General features: G+C 40.4%; 1 protein-coding gene across 1 annotated transcript; it reads left to right on the top strand.

Moving 5' to 3' along the window:
- The first annotated feature begins 8,816 nt into the window (after positions 1-8,816).
- LOC147863069 (SPX domain-containing protein 2-like) lies at positions 8,817-12,210 on the top strand. Its single transcript, XM_087321588.1, has 3 exons — positions 8,817-9,349; positions 11,267-11,414; positions 11,548-12,210. Exons 1-3 carry the CDS (start codon positions 8,894-8,896, stop codon positions 11,922-11,924), a joined length of 981 nt encoding a protein of 326 aa, XP_087177714.1. The 5' UTR covers positions 8,817-8,893; the 3' UTR covers positions 11,925-12,210.
- Positions 12,211-14,174: the final 1,964 nt, after the last annotated feature.

Below are 14,174 nucleotides of genomic sequence, written 5' to 3'. Positions count from 1 at the left end.
CCAATCAACTCGGCAAAAGACACATCACTATGTGTTCATGATGAAGGTGGTAGTCATTCGAGAAACCACATATTTATCCAAATTTTATATTCTTTATAGTTAAGCAATTCAATATTGGTCTTGAGAATATATGTTCCTCTAGATAAACTTTCATTGTGCAAATATTACCTCTTGTTGTTTTGTTTCAAGAAAATCTAGCTTGAAAAACTATTAACAAACCCTATGTTTTGGGGGATATTGTCCTTCGAAAAACATCACCGGCACAAAATCTTCCATCGCCTATGAGCCCCAATCGCTTTGATCTACTACAAGAGCTCCCCCCCACAGATGAGCATTCCCCTAGTTCTTTCGTAAGCCCCAAGGAACGACCTAAGGTGACACCAAGCACCCAAGAGAAAGTTCTCGTTAAAGCTTACAAAACAGGGAAACGCAGACGAATAAGTCATGTAAAGACCCTAATAAGGAGCTTGAGTGGAACGACACCCAATGCAAAAGCAACAACCCAAGGCAGAAGTGTGAATGTCACGCCTCAAATCATAGTCGTCCCGGACACAAATGAGTGTGCTTCCTCTAGCCAAGACCTTGAACCACACCCACAAAACGCCTTGAAATGGCTAGGTATAGGGCTCAAGGCAGTGGAAAAAATAAGGGTACATGTATCAAATCATAGTCGTCCCGGACACAAATGACTGTGCTTCCTCTAGCCAAGACCTTGAACCACACCCACAAAACGCCTTGAAATGGCTAGGTATAGGGCTCAAGGCAGTGGAAAAAATAAGGGTACATGTATCAGCGGTGCACAATAATGGAGTTCCGACGACCTCAATCTCCTTTCCACTCTTGCTTCCGACTCAGGAAGATTGGTCGAAATCCAAGATTAAAGATATGTTATGTAGCCAAGCAGTGTGCTTTGTAGCACAAATAAGAGATGAAGAGCTCATGAATGAACTAAAGCAACATTGGCATAACACTGAATTCTGGTGCACCATGGATGAAGAGGACCCCCATCTTTGCTACATCCACCTACGGACTATCATAAACACCCAACTAACACCAAGCTTTGTCTATTTCTATGAGAAGCATGAAGGGTCGATTGAAGCCCACAAGATAGCCCACAAACTCCACTCATGGATGTGGACCACTATTCCATCCCTGGAAATGATTGGATGTCTAAATGGTGAGTGCTCCCCACTCACGACCTGTTGTACAAAGCACCAGGCACAACTGGCAACCTCCCACCCCATTCCATGAGTATGAAGATTATAACATGGAACGTGCAAGGACTCAGAAGTAGACTAGACCAACAAAATTGATGGAAACTGAGAAGGGATCTTGAAGAACATTTACTAGGGAGTGGTGCTGACATCATCATGTTGCAGGAACACCACCTCGATAGCACACAGTTAAAGGAAGTCGAAGACCTTCTACCAAGATCATGGCGAACGATTTGGGAGCCAGCAATTGGGGAGGATGGAAATCATGGTGGTATTTGCACTTTGATTTGGGAACATCTAGCCCAAGGCTTAATACACCAAGAATCACTTATACCTGGTAGGGCACATTTTTGCACGTTGACCATCCAAGGGCAACGATGGAACTTCATGAATGTTTATGCTCCAAATAACAGAACAGAAAGAGCAACATTCTGGGACCGCATCCGCCTACAAGTAGTGGGTGCAGAAGAGTGGTGCATTGGAGGGGATTTTAATATGATCGAATCCATTCATGATAGCTCCAACAACAACCCCATAGTTCTACAAGGAAGGGAACGCAAACAATGGGAGAAGCTATGTGTCCACCTTAACCTGCGAGACATCTGGCATTCTGCCAACTTCCAACGGAAAAGGGACTCTCTCCTATTCTCCCGATCAGACGGGCGGAATAGTGGACCCACCCTATCTCGCATTGACCGCATTTATGTGGGGGACGCTTTAGAAGCGAAGGGAGGGTGGTGTCGCATAACTCCAGGCACGACTTTCTCTGACCATTACCCGGTAGCTGGTCATTTTCAATTGCACCGAAAATGGGGCCCATTCCAGACTCGCATCCCACACACTATTTACACACTTATAGATGTGAAGGACCAACTATCCAACCAATGGTCATTACCCGTCAATGGCTCATCAACATCGGACAAACTTTTAGCTAAATTAACAAGAGCCTCTACTCTCCTACATGAGATTGTCAAGACTAGACGCAAGGATGCTCAGGAGAAGCGACAGAGGACAAAACGGGGACTAGTAGCCTTACAACGACTCCAACAGAGATACCCATCCTGTAGTTGGATTGCAGGACAAGTCGCCACGGCCAAACAGGAACTTAGCATGGCAGAAAAGGCAATATATGACATGGAGTTTCATGGCAGCATGGCGCGATGGATTCGAGTAGGGGACAAAACCACAAAGGAATTCTTCCGCTCCAAAGGCCCGAGGCACGCTAGAACTGTGATGCGCAGCCTCAACCAAGAGGATGGAACAACCATTGAGGATGGCGACGAAATGAGGAATATTGCCACAAGGTATTATAGCCGCCTACTTACCGAAGACATGATAGCTACAAGGGAAGACATAAGCGATGATATTATCCTCCAAAGCATACCCGAGAAAGTCACACCGGAAATGAATACCTGGCTTGTGCGTCCCCTATCAATCATTGAGATATGGGAGGCCCTCACTGATTTAGATGCCGAGAGCTGCCCCGGAATTGACGGTCTCACCCCGCACTTTTTCACATGCCTTTGGGGCACTATTAAAGAAGACCTCCTCCAGGCATATGAGGAGATCATCAGCTCTGGAAGCATGTCGGAGGAATTTGGACAGGGGATGATACATCTCATTCCTAAAAGTGGTGGGAATGCCAACGACATTCACAAGTGGTGACCCATTACTCTTCTCAATATTGTCTATAAGTTGCTCGCAAAAATCGTGGCACGCCGTTTAACTCCACTTCTCCCTCAACTCATTCATCCGTCATAGACAGGTTTCGTTAGAAATCGGAGCATCCTAGACAACCTCTTCTCATTTTGGGAAGCAGTAGCCCTTGCCAAGCAGACCAACAAGAAGGTAGCGGTGGTGCTACTAGATTTTGAGAAAGCCTATGACAGGGTATGTTGGAACTTTCTAGAAAGTGTGATGAGGAAACTCGGCTTTCAAGAGACATGGATCAAAGGCATTGCAGGATTTTATAGGAATGGCAGCAGTTGCGTTTTTCTGGCAGGTGAAAGGGGCCCCTTTTTCCGAATATCCCGCTCTGTACGGCAGGGATGCCCACTAGCTCCATCCTTATTTCTATTATACGCCGAAGCACTCTCTTGCTTTCTCAACTCGCGGCATATCAACCTACGTGGTCTTCCCATACCTCATTCTTACCAAAGCATCCTGGATATAGAATTTGCAGATGACATAGCAGTCTACCTGCAAGGGGACCTGGAAAACCTCCAAAAGCTAGAAAGTGGGCTAGTTTTATTTTGCAAGTGATCCAACGCCATGATCAATTGGCACAAATCCTGTGCAATATGGCTCTCTCATGAAACACATCCGGCGTGGCACCCACACCCCGCTTTCAAGTGGATCAATCAAGGAGCGAGCACCAAATATTTGGGCTTCCAAATTGGCTTCAACATACCGCCGGAGACTATGATTGCACCCGTTATCCTTTCCATTCGACAAAAGTTGATACATTGGAGCTCTAAAAAATTGTCGCTAGCAGGTCGCATCATAGTGGCAAATCAAGTACTCCTCGCAACAACATGGTACAGTCTATCATGTTGGACAATCTCCAAGGAAAGTATACATCAGATTCAACGACTAGTCTGCAACTACATTTGATCTGGTAAGGAAGACCATGTAGCTCGCGCCAAGGTGGCGTGGCCTATACTCACAACGCCTAAGTCGAGAGGGGGATTGGGTCTTATTGATCCCCTTTCACAATCGAAAGCCTTACTTGCCAAATTTGTGGTGTGAGGACTCCAACTAGGAAATGATTGTTGGAAAATGCTATTGAGGTTACGTTTCGCTTACTTTAGGCCACGAAAAGGGGTCAATTGGGCCCCCCAAACGGGATGGATTCTAAACATGGATCTCAAACCTAGTTTCTCCCACCATTTGGAGGACAGATTCAATGCATCCATGTGCAAGGCATGGTGTGACATTCGTCGAGGGCTCTAGTGTGATCAACCGAGATCCGAACCTGCCTGGCTCAGTCAACGTATCCTATGGAACCCATGTCTCAAGGATGAATCTAATCAACTACTAAGATCACGTAAGGGGTTGTCATGGGGATACATTGCAGAAGGTCCAGGAAAAAGTATAGAATGTTGGCGACGGTTTATGTCAATGCCACTACAAGATCAAGCGAACATGCTCCATGGAATCAAGGGCGGATGGACTATGAGATCGGAAATCATTAACACGCTACTGATTAGGGAATCTGCTACTCAAAGGATGACAATGGAGAAATGGATAGGCCACGAGGAGGAGGGCTCTCTGATCCCGAGAGGTAGGGGATCACCAAACAGGCTCGAAGGCCATGAATTGCGAGACACTGAGACACCCACACAAAATAACGCCATTCGAGTACTCGCGTACACTGGTCATAAATGGATTGTAGATCCTGATCCGATCAAAGTACAACCCGATTGGCATATATGTACTCATGAAAACACATGGCTACGTAAGGTCAGTTGGGACCCTTTGCAATGGACATGGCGTGATCCCTACGCGGGGCAAGGAAGCAAACCCATCCCTTTCTTCCAATTCACAACTAGATTGGGTCGCCACATTCTAGCTGCTCAAGTTGCCCGAGAACTAGCTGCTGTGAAGGTCTGGCACACATTTCAAGTTCCCTCTGCAATAATCACCAAGTTTTGGCAGAAAATCTGGAAGCAACAACACGCGAGGCGAATTACCACTTTCCAATGGCTGTTAATACATAAGTCCCTACTGGTGGGAGCATGGCAACGTGGGAACCTTAGCTCTCCTAATTGTGTAGAGTGCCCACATGCAGTAGAATCCATACGACACGCTCTGTGGGACTGCCCAACATCCCATAGAATATGGCGAGGGGTTGGCCGCTTGTTGCAATTATGCCAGGTGCAAGGTTCAATCAAGTGGGGAAATATATGTTGGCTATCATGGCAGGCTGCAATTGGCCGATACGAGCATCAGGAGGAGGGGATGACTTTGGTGATAAAAGCACAAGAGGTTCTTTTCTCCTCCAGCGGCAATGTCCACTATTTTCCTGTTAATGACAAATCTCAAGAGGTGTTGGAATTGGTCAACCCAATAACCCTTTGGATTCTGTGGAAACAACGATGTAGGCGAGTCTTCTCCAACCAAACCACCCATCCAACAAGGTTACTACAAGAGATATGGAGTGAAATTTAGCCACTCTAAAGAGCCAATATGATGGCCTTAAAGGTGGCTCCGAGGGAGTTGAAAGACAACGCATAGCCTTCATCCAACAATGGTCATCCTCTCCCTTTCTTGAGTTAGTGGGCTTCCACATTAGATGGAACTATCGCGTCCCTTTAGGGATTTGTACATAATCGTCTCATTTGTAAAATTTTGTAACTAATGGAAGGAGTTTTTTTTGGAAATAAAATAAAATAAAATAAAATGTTTTGGGGGATATTTAATAATAATAATGTGTAAAGAAATCCATCGTAACATATATCAATATGCGTGTTGTGTGGAGTATTATATGATAATGAATTTGAGAATAAAGTAGACCTAGCATGGTTATTAATACACACACATGGGGTGTATATGTGTTTAGTATGTATTAGATCAATGGAAATGCTTCTCATTGTTTTTTGCAAGCACACACTCAGTTTATTTAACTAAGACAAATCAATAATAATGCAAGTTGGGAGAAGTCAATAGAACTCACTTGATGCAATGTACATGGACAAGATTGATTTCTAATATCTAATGTTGAAGCTTTAGAGTATGTATTATAGATTTAATCATAGCAAATTGAACAAATTCAATGTATTTTTACGATGTAGAAGATGTTCCATGATTATGAAGTCATCTTGCTATATTTCCTTGATTATTAATAATGTAAATACAAGTTACAACTATGAATGAAATGCTCATCCATTGGCATATCAAGACAATTGTGCCACAATGTTTGCGTCTTTATGCAAATAAGATGGCTTGCTAGTTTCGCTTGCAATGAAAACACGAATGTATTGACTGTTGCTAATGTCCTGTAAAGCATAATATTGTAACTCTTCGCATGAAATATATAAAATCATGTTTCATGCTTATTATATTGGTTCTATAAGATGTGTAGGTTCTTATTCACATAGTCACTCCATTAGACCATGCTCGCAAACATGAGAGGAAAAGCACAACATGGTTGAACATAATATTGTTGGCTTAAGGCAATGCTAACACACTTCTCCTCGTCATCCTAATTAAAAGGAAACTCAAAGGTGTTGCTTAATTTTGGGAAGATTAATGTTACAACTTATGCCTATGTATTTCACCTTCACCTACAATTTAGACATCAATATCAAGTTTCTTGATTGGATTACATTTTCATAGGTGCTCTCTAAGTCAAACAAGTCATGCATCTGTCATCTCAAACAACATACCATTGAAGGCTATTATTTCACCTACAATTTGAACATCAAGATCAAGGCCTTTAACTAGACTACGTTCTCATAGGTTCTCTCTAAGCCACTCATATTTCATCTCAAACACCATACTCATTCTTTCTATTAAGTGACTAATTTATCAACATTGCCTTTTCAAGGTCAATGTTATATATTTTCGCTATTTGGAGTACTCAAAATGTTATAATATCAATGTTGTAAAGCCATTTTTAGGACCACGCATGTAATGTGCACGATCTCAAACTAGACTTTATTGAGGGTTTTCATAAATAACCATGAAATCTACCAATGAAGCCTATCATGTAAAGGCTGAAGGTTTATCACTAGACAAACTATCATCTTTTATGTATATAAATGAATTTTAGCATCTCTAGTTTGTATCCATTTATGTGATATAAACAATAATTTAGCAAATTAACCAAATAATTACGAAACATCATAATGAATATAGGGCACTCTTGGTACATAAGTGGTGATTATTTTGCTTGAACATTTTGATTATTTTAAGTAGCAAAATGAAGTTCTATATTCTCTCAATTAGGACATTTCACTTTGCAACGTAGAACTCCAACATCAAATTAAGCATTTAATTCGGTCAATGAGAACCTCTCAACTTCAAGGCAATTCATTAAATCTCACAATCAATCATTTTCAAAGACACACACAACAGATTCATGTACTTAAAGGTAGAATTATATTTTGACCTTAATTGTCATCTAATAAGGAGCTTAAATTTAGCCAATCATTTCACGACTTTTGAAATATAAACAAACTTATGTTTTGAATTTCATATGCTTGTAAGCATATTTAACTATTTTTTTACAACAATGTTATGCTAGCAAAAATTCCCAATGACCAATATATTGCCAACGTAAGGTGCACGAAGATGTTGATGATAACTTGATTTGTGGAAGAGCATCAATGGTGTAAATAAAGCTTATTTGAAAATGTTGAGTGTATACAATACCCCGACTAAAAGTTTGAGGGATGTGGAGCACACACACTACAAACATAAAGCATATAGAATGTCCCATCCAACAATCTTTCCCACATTCTATTGCTCAATGCAACAATTTCGCACAATCTCTTCAAGTTTGACGTAGTCAGTCTACATTTGAAGGCACATAGATCTCATCTTGCCTCATGAATGAAGTTTCCATGTCTTTATAAATTTGCATAATTTAATTTAAGATATGATATTACCGATTTTTTATGTTTATTGATTGGCCTCTTCATTTTGATGATACATCCTCATCATCTCATCCATTCTTGTGGGCACCATAGACAAAAGTTGCACGTGGCACTTAACCTTGAGGTGGATTCATCCTTTTCATTTACATTCCAAATGTGATGTTCACAATATACGAACAATAATTGCACGATACAAGGCGAGTTTAATCAAAACAATCGAGATAAACTTTTGAGTCAACTTTTGCTTACAATAGACATATATACATGCAAGACTTCCAAGGATATTTCAAGAAAATTGTTTTCGTTTCCCAAGAGAAGAGAAAGAAAGAAACAACCGTGGAAGTAGAACAAGTTCCAACACAATCCTTATCGGAAAGGCCTTATCCAATACCCGGCCACTATATAAGAATAACAAAAGCAGATTTTGTCGTGAGTTGATTAACAACAATGGTAGGCGCAATGTCGGCAATGGCATCGTACGCACTGCGTTGTTTGGTGGAACAATTCCTTCACGTGTCGCTCCTTTTGTTTCTAACAATAGGACGACACCCCAGGCCCTAAGAACCCGACTTAACCTTAGGTTTTCCGTAGCCAAGATGGGTATGATTGACCTGATTGCCATGACCAAAGGGAAGGTGCACCAGGGAGGAAGAGCGGTGGGCGGACAAAAGCGGGGTGGTGTGAGTGCAAGTTTCTTTATGTCCTCCATAACATTTGTCCGTGTCCCACTCCTCCATAACATTTGTCCGTGTCCCACTCCCCCAAATGGTAGTGCAACACACACACACACACACACACACAAGAAGAAGAAGAAGAAGAAGAAGAAACAAACAAACCAACAAAAATAGAAGGAATGGAAAAGGAAGTTCTAACCCAATCAAATACATATAAAAATAAGGAACTGCAAAACTAAAAGCGGTTCGTTGACTGACGGTGACGGTGACGGTGACGGTGAGGAAGGTTGTCCGTCAGAGCTTCTGTTTCTTCTTCTTCTTCTTCTTCTTCTTCTGATTCTGATTCTTCTGATTCTGAGAGAAAACCCTAACCCTATTGTCTTTCTCCCTGTGCTATGCCGCCGCGATGAAGTTCGGGAAACGCATACAGACTCTCGTCGACGCAGCCCTTCCTGCCTGGAAAGACAAGTTTCTCGCTTACAAGCGTCTCAAGAAGCATCTCAACTCCCTCATTAGCGAGCTTCTCATCGCGGAGAGCATCAGAGAAGCAGAAGAAAGGAAAGAAATTTACGTGGGCGATGGAGAAATCGAGGTTCTTCTGAGCGCAGGTGGAGGATCATCATCATCATCATCATCAGAGAAGAAGAGAGGAAAGAGATCTCACAGATGTCTGAAAGATCAGAAGGTTATAGAACATGGAGGAGGAAGGAGGAGGTATAAAAGAAGACAAATCCTTCATGTAGAAGATATGGTTTTATCTCGCCTCCTTGAAGCTCAGTTCAAGAGGTTACTGGATCGAGAGCTCGAGAAACTGAACGAGTTCTTCGTTGAGAAAGAAGAGGAATTTGTTATCAAGCTCCAGGTAAGTCTTGTTTTTCTTCCTGTTTTTCACATTCCGTATACTCAGAGAATAAAAAGGATTACAAATGGGTTGGTGCATTTTGAAGTTCTGCTGTAGAGTACAATGAAGTTCTATTGATATCAATGAAGGTGTTTTCTTGTTCATTCATAGTTTTTCGGTTCAGTATGCATTTTTGTGTTTTACAATGAAATTGTGGGCTTTATTATTGTTGTTGTTGTTGTTATGCTTGTCATGATACAATCTGATACTGCGTGCATTGCAGTGAAATGTTGTTCGTTTCTCCTTATGTTATTATGTTACAATTTGAGAAATGTTGTGGATCTTGATTTCATCATATTTTTTCTTGATCTATATATATAATGCAATGTGGATGTGTTGCCCCACAAGAACCCTTGGATTTAAGGGCAGTGTGAATGGCCAAATCCCATCATTCCATTGGTTTTGCCTGCATGTATCCTGTATTGTTACTGATTCATGTTGCTTGATTCTTATTAAATACCCTCTAGGTATCCATCTGCAAAGAAGCCAAAGTGGACCAAAGTGTTACAGTCCTAATGGCACACAATATGTCCTTCATTTAATGCACAGTGAAATGAAGTCTGTGCAGTAGCCTGAATGAAAAAACTATCTTGTTATGATACAAGACTATCAGATAGGCTGTGAGCTACGCTGTAAAATGCCAGAGAGTAGCAACACCATAAGTAGCTTTGTAACATAGAACAACGAAAAAGGGATATGAGTAGCTGATGTCAAAGGGATATGATAGCTGATACCGATTCTTCTGATTCACTCTTTTTTTCGAGCATCACAGTTATCATCCTCCCCTCTGTCCATAATAATATATCTTTCTTTCATCTCTTTCCTTGCGATTTTCAATAATAATTCTTACCACCCATACTCAACAAACTTCAATAATTCAAAAGAGTTCTATGTTACCTTTGCCCAAACTATTATATTTCAATTGGTATGTTGTGTTTGGGGTCACAACATATTTCTACATTTTTTATATTCTATATGGTGACACTGTGTTTTCCTATTTTTCAAAGTTTACTCTGAACACCATCCATCATACTACCATCCTCATCCTTCAAATTTCCTTAGTTCTGCTCGTCTCTGGAGTCTCCTTATGGGACATGTCTCGTGTCTCTAGTGAATTATCATCTCTCTTGGAAACCCCTTTAAATTTCCTGAGTTCTGAGAGCTTCAAATCTTCCACTCAAGACCACTGCCAGAAACCCTTAGAAAGCCTAGAGGGTAGTGAAAGCTGATAAAAGGGCCCATCAAGAAGAGCAAGAGTCATATAAGATACCCATTCAGTAGCCCAATGGGCTTAACCGGAGTAGTCTCCAGAACAGTGGGGAAGGGTGATAAAGAAGTTGCCAGGATAAAGGTGGAAGAGTGCAGAAGATGGGAAGAAGCATGAAGACGATGCAAAAAGCATGGCAGGAGGAAATAAAGGATTATCCTTTCACTTAGTTAAAAAACCCTAATACTTTTACTTACTCTAGATTGGTGGGAAAGGGCAGGAACATCTATGATAATGGAACCTACCCCATGATTCCTTCTTGAGCCTTGTAAAATGAGGGAGAATTAAATTTAAAAAAAATCATGTCTTGCATGGAGTACCAGAAAAGGAAGAACAATTTGTTACAAACAGGTGGAAGGAAGGTAGTCCCAAGGAGCTACACATATAGTAATGCCTTGTATAATATACACTAAACAATTTTTATATCTTCCAAACCATGTTGGCATTGACGGGGAGGGTGGTGTAAAGCAAGCAAATAAAATAGAAATTGTGTGAAAACAGAAAAAGATAGTTTTGAGATTATTTTTTTCATTTCCTTAAATTTTTACATTATAATCTGCAAGATATTAATTTGATGTATGCCTTGATATAGCATTTTGGTTTTGGTGCAGCATTTCAAAGAGAAGGTGGAGATACTAAAGCATATTACGGAGGACAATGATGAGAACAAGATAGACATGATCAATTTACAGAAGGATGTTGTAGTTTTCCACGGTGAAATGGTTCTACTTGAAAACTATTGCTCCTTAAATTATATAGGTAAAAATTTTCTTAAAATACCGAAGTGGTTTCGTACTTCAAATTTTAGTTTTTTACTGAGCCTACATGAATTCAAGTGTGTACCTTGTACAGAAGACTGATGAACATACCCATATTCTGCCCTTCTATGCAGGCCTGGTAAAAATTGTCAAGAAGCATGATAGGTTGACGGGTGCATGGTTGCGATTGTCATTTATACCTGATGTGCTTCGCCAACCTTTCTATAGCACCGATATTTTGTCCAGGCTTGTGAGAGATTGTGAACATGATTTGCTTTCAGCTTTCCCAAGTTGTCCCAGAGATATTGCAGATGTAGGTTCATTTGAGAGAGACACACAAGATCAGGATGATATACTCTTCAATGAAGATGACATAAAGGAAGTTTACAAGAACACCATGGCTGCTTTGCAAACGATAAGGAACATTCGCCGAGGTAGCTCAACTTATAATGCCTTCTCAATGCCTCCGTGTGAAGAAAATGAAGATTCAGGATCTGCTGTGGAAGAGTAAAGGATTGTTCGTGAAATAGGGCAACATGCTTGGTGCATGGTTAAGCCAACGATAATTGATCCAAGCACAGGAAATAAGCATGGCTAATGTTGGTTAGCATTGCATGCCACTTTTTATGTCAGTTTTCGTGGCAATGTTTTCATAACGGGAGCATTCTTTGCCTTTTGGGTGCACACACACAGGCACCCTTGTAAGTAGATACAGAATGCAAATATCGTTTTTGTTTTGATCTTGTGATGTATAGTCAATTTCTTGGAAAAATGGAAGATACGTTAGTTTTGGCTTATTGCAAGATTGCCTTACCTGCTTAACAAGTGATTGGTGGTTTTGGTTAAAATTGAGTGCATTGTGGTAGTAGATATCTTGATGTTATGTCCACTTGAAAGTCATGCTCAGTAGATTTGACTGGACACCTTTGTTTGGCTATATAGCTTCGTGAAAATCAAGAATTCAATATGACCTGTTTTTTCATGTCATGCTCTAATTCAATCCATTCATGCTATAGTCAGAATGTTCCAAAGATCTTCCACTTCTAAATTATGTAAGTAGAGATACTCTTGCTAGTTTACATATACTCGCTGTACGTACATCTTCTTGAAAGTGGATTCATTTAGTTATACATTAACAGCCCCTCAAGACATCTCTTCTAAAGTGAACTGTGCCTCAAAAAAGTCATCAAAACCATTGGTAATTATTCAAAAGATCAAATTGGTGGAATTTTGCAGTCATTGAAGCATAATTTGATCTGTAACCAATATATGAGTAACCCTGTTGTTCAAGTTGCATGTACCAATTCTTCCATGCACTTTGTGCTTGCCTCTTTATTTCCTTTGATATGGCTACACCACTACTTCTGTTAGAAGACAAATATTCCAACTGATCTTTACTCTTGTTATGCTCTTTCTGCTTTGTTACTAGCTTGATTAAACTCGTTTGTATGCATCTTCAAGTGTTGTGATCTTCTTGATCAACATTGATTGTTGGATATGATGGAGTTTGTGATGTTGTGAATTCCTTTCTTCACTAGAGTTGTTGTGAGTGTCATGATGTATCATGGACCGTTTACTAACTTGATTCACTCATGCCACTAAGGCCAATGAGTATAACATTACTTTTGATAAAATGACCCAAGAGTAACTACACTTCTATGTAAATGTGGTGCTTTAAAATGCAATTCCATGTTGATTCTTAGGCTCTTGCAATGGATTTAAGTTGAATCTCTAGGTTAGGTAACTCTAAGAGGAATCCTTACATCTTTCATCTAGTCATGGTGCTTTTAATTGCAATTCAATGTTGATCCTTGTCTATGGTAGTGGATTTAAGTTGAATCTTCAGTTGTCCAAGGAACTCTCAGACGAATCCTTACATGATTATAACTACAAGAAGTACACATTCCTCACTACTTTTGCATGATGGGCAGACAAATGGAACACCGTACACCAATTAGTCTCCTTAGTTGTGTGACTCATACTCCACACTAAGAATTTGCACCACTAGTTGACTACTACGATAGGTTGTCGAATGAAAAAAATTCCATTGCAAGTCTTTTTTTAACCAACACTACATCACTTCTTAGTTGTGCAACAATGCCACACTATCATTGACACTAGTTCTACGAATGTTAGGCTCTCTATGGTAGGCCCTAAAATCTTGATCGTAGGCCCTACCAACCCAAGAGAGGTAATAACACAAATGCACAAGTAACCCTACATTAAAAGATAGGAGGACTAGTAGGTTACGCTATGTTAGAAAATGTTCATCATACAAGACCTACACACCTAGATCGATGTAGACCTAATTCTATCAATGGGGATAGAGTCTTCATCCTACATAACTTAGACAATTGTTGGAACTATTGAATGAGAAGTTTCCATAACACCATTAATACAACATCCCAATTCACCCCCTTGAGCTCTAAGACCACCATTGCCTGCTATATGAGCCCAACATTTAACACAAAAATTACACCAATAGGAGAAAAAAGGTTTAAACTTTGATAAGTCCACATTCGTAACTAATGCCATACCGTGGGATCAAGGGGAAGAGGATGTCTCATTGACCTAAGGAGTTCCTTTTACCCAAGTAGACTGTTGTGTATCTAAATCTCAAGGTTGATTAAGTTTAAGTCAATGAATATGAGGCCTTATTAGAGGAAGAACGACAAAAACAACATCTTGGTGACAAGAAATGGTTGGGAAGGAACCAATTTTCTAAATGGGATCCACTAAAAGACAAGATGGAACCTCTACA

The sequence above is a fragment of the Azolla caroliniana genome, unplaced genomic scaffold, assembly GCF_043228905.1.
Source record: "Azolla caroliniana isolate FFs.n. ecotype wild unplaced genomic scaffold, voAzoCaro1.0.p SCAF_6, whole genome shotgun sequence".
Lineage (NCBI taxonomy): Eukaryota > Viridiplantae > Streptophyta > Polypodiopsida > Salviniales > Salviniaceae > Azolla > Azolla caroliniana.
This window is presented reverse-complemented; position numbering and strand designations above follow the sequence as displayed.

What these genes read in the sequence shown, in the direction of transcription:
- LOC147863069 (XM_087321588.1), top strand. Translation starts at nt 8,894, where the DNA reads ATGAAGTTCGGGAAACGCATACAGACTCTCGTCGACGCAGCCCTTCCT. An exon ending in AATTTGTTATCAAGCTCCAG is followed by an intron (nt 9,350 to 11,266) that starts GTAAGTCTTGTT and finishes GTTTTGGTGCAG; the next exon opens with CATTTCAAAGAGAAGGTGGA. An exon ending in TTGCTCCTTAAATTATATAG is followed by an intron (nt 11,415 to 11,547) that starts GTAAAAATTTTC and finishes CCTTCTATGCAG; the next exon opens with GCCTGGTAAAAATTGTCAAG.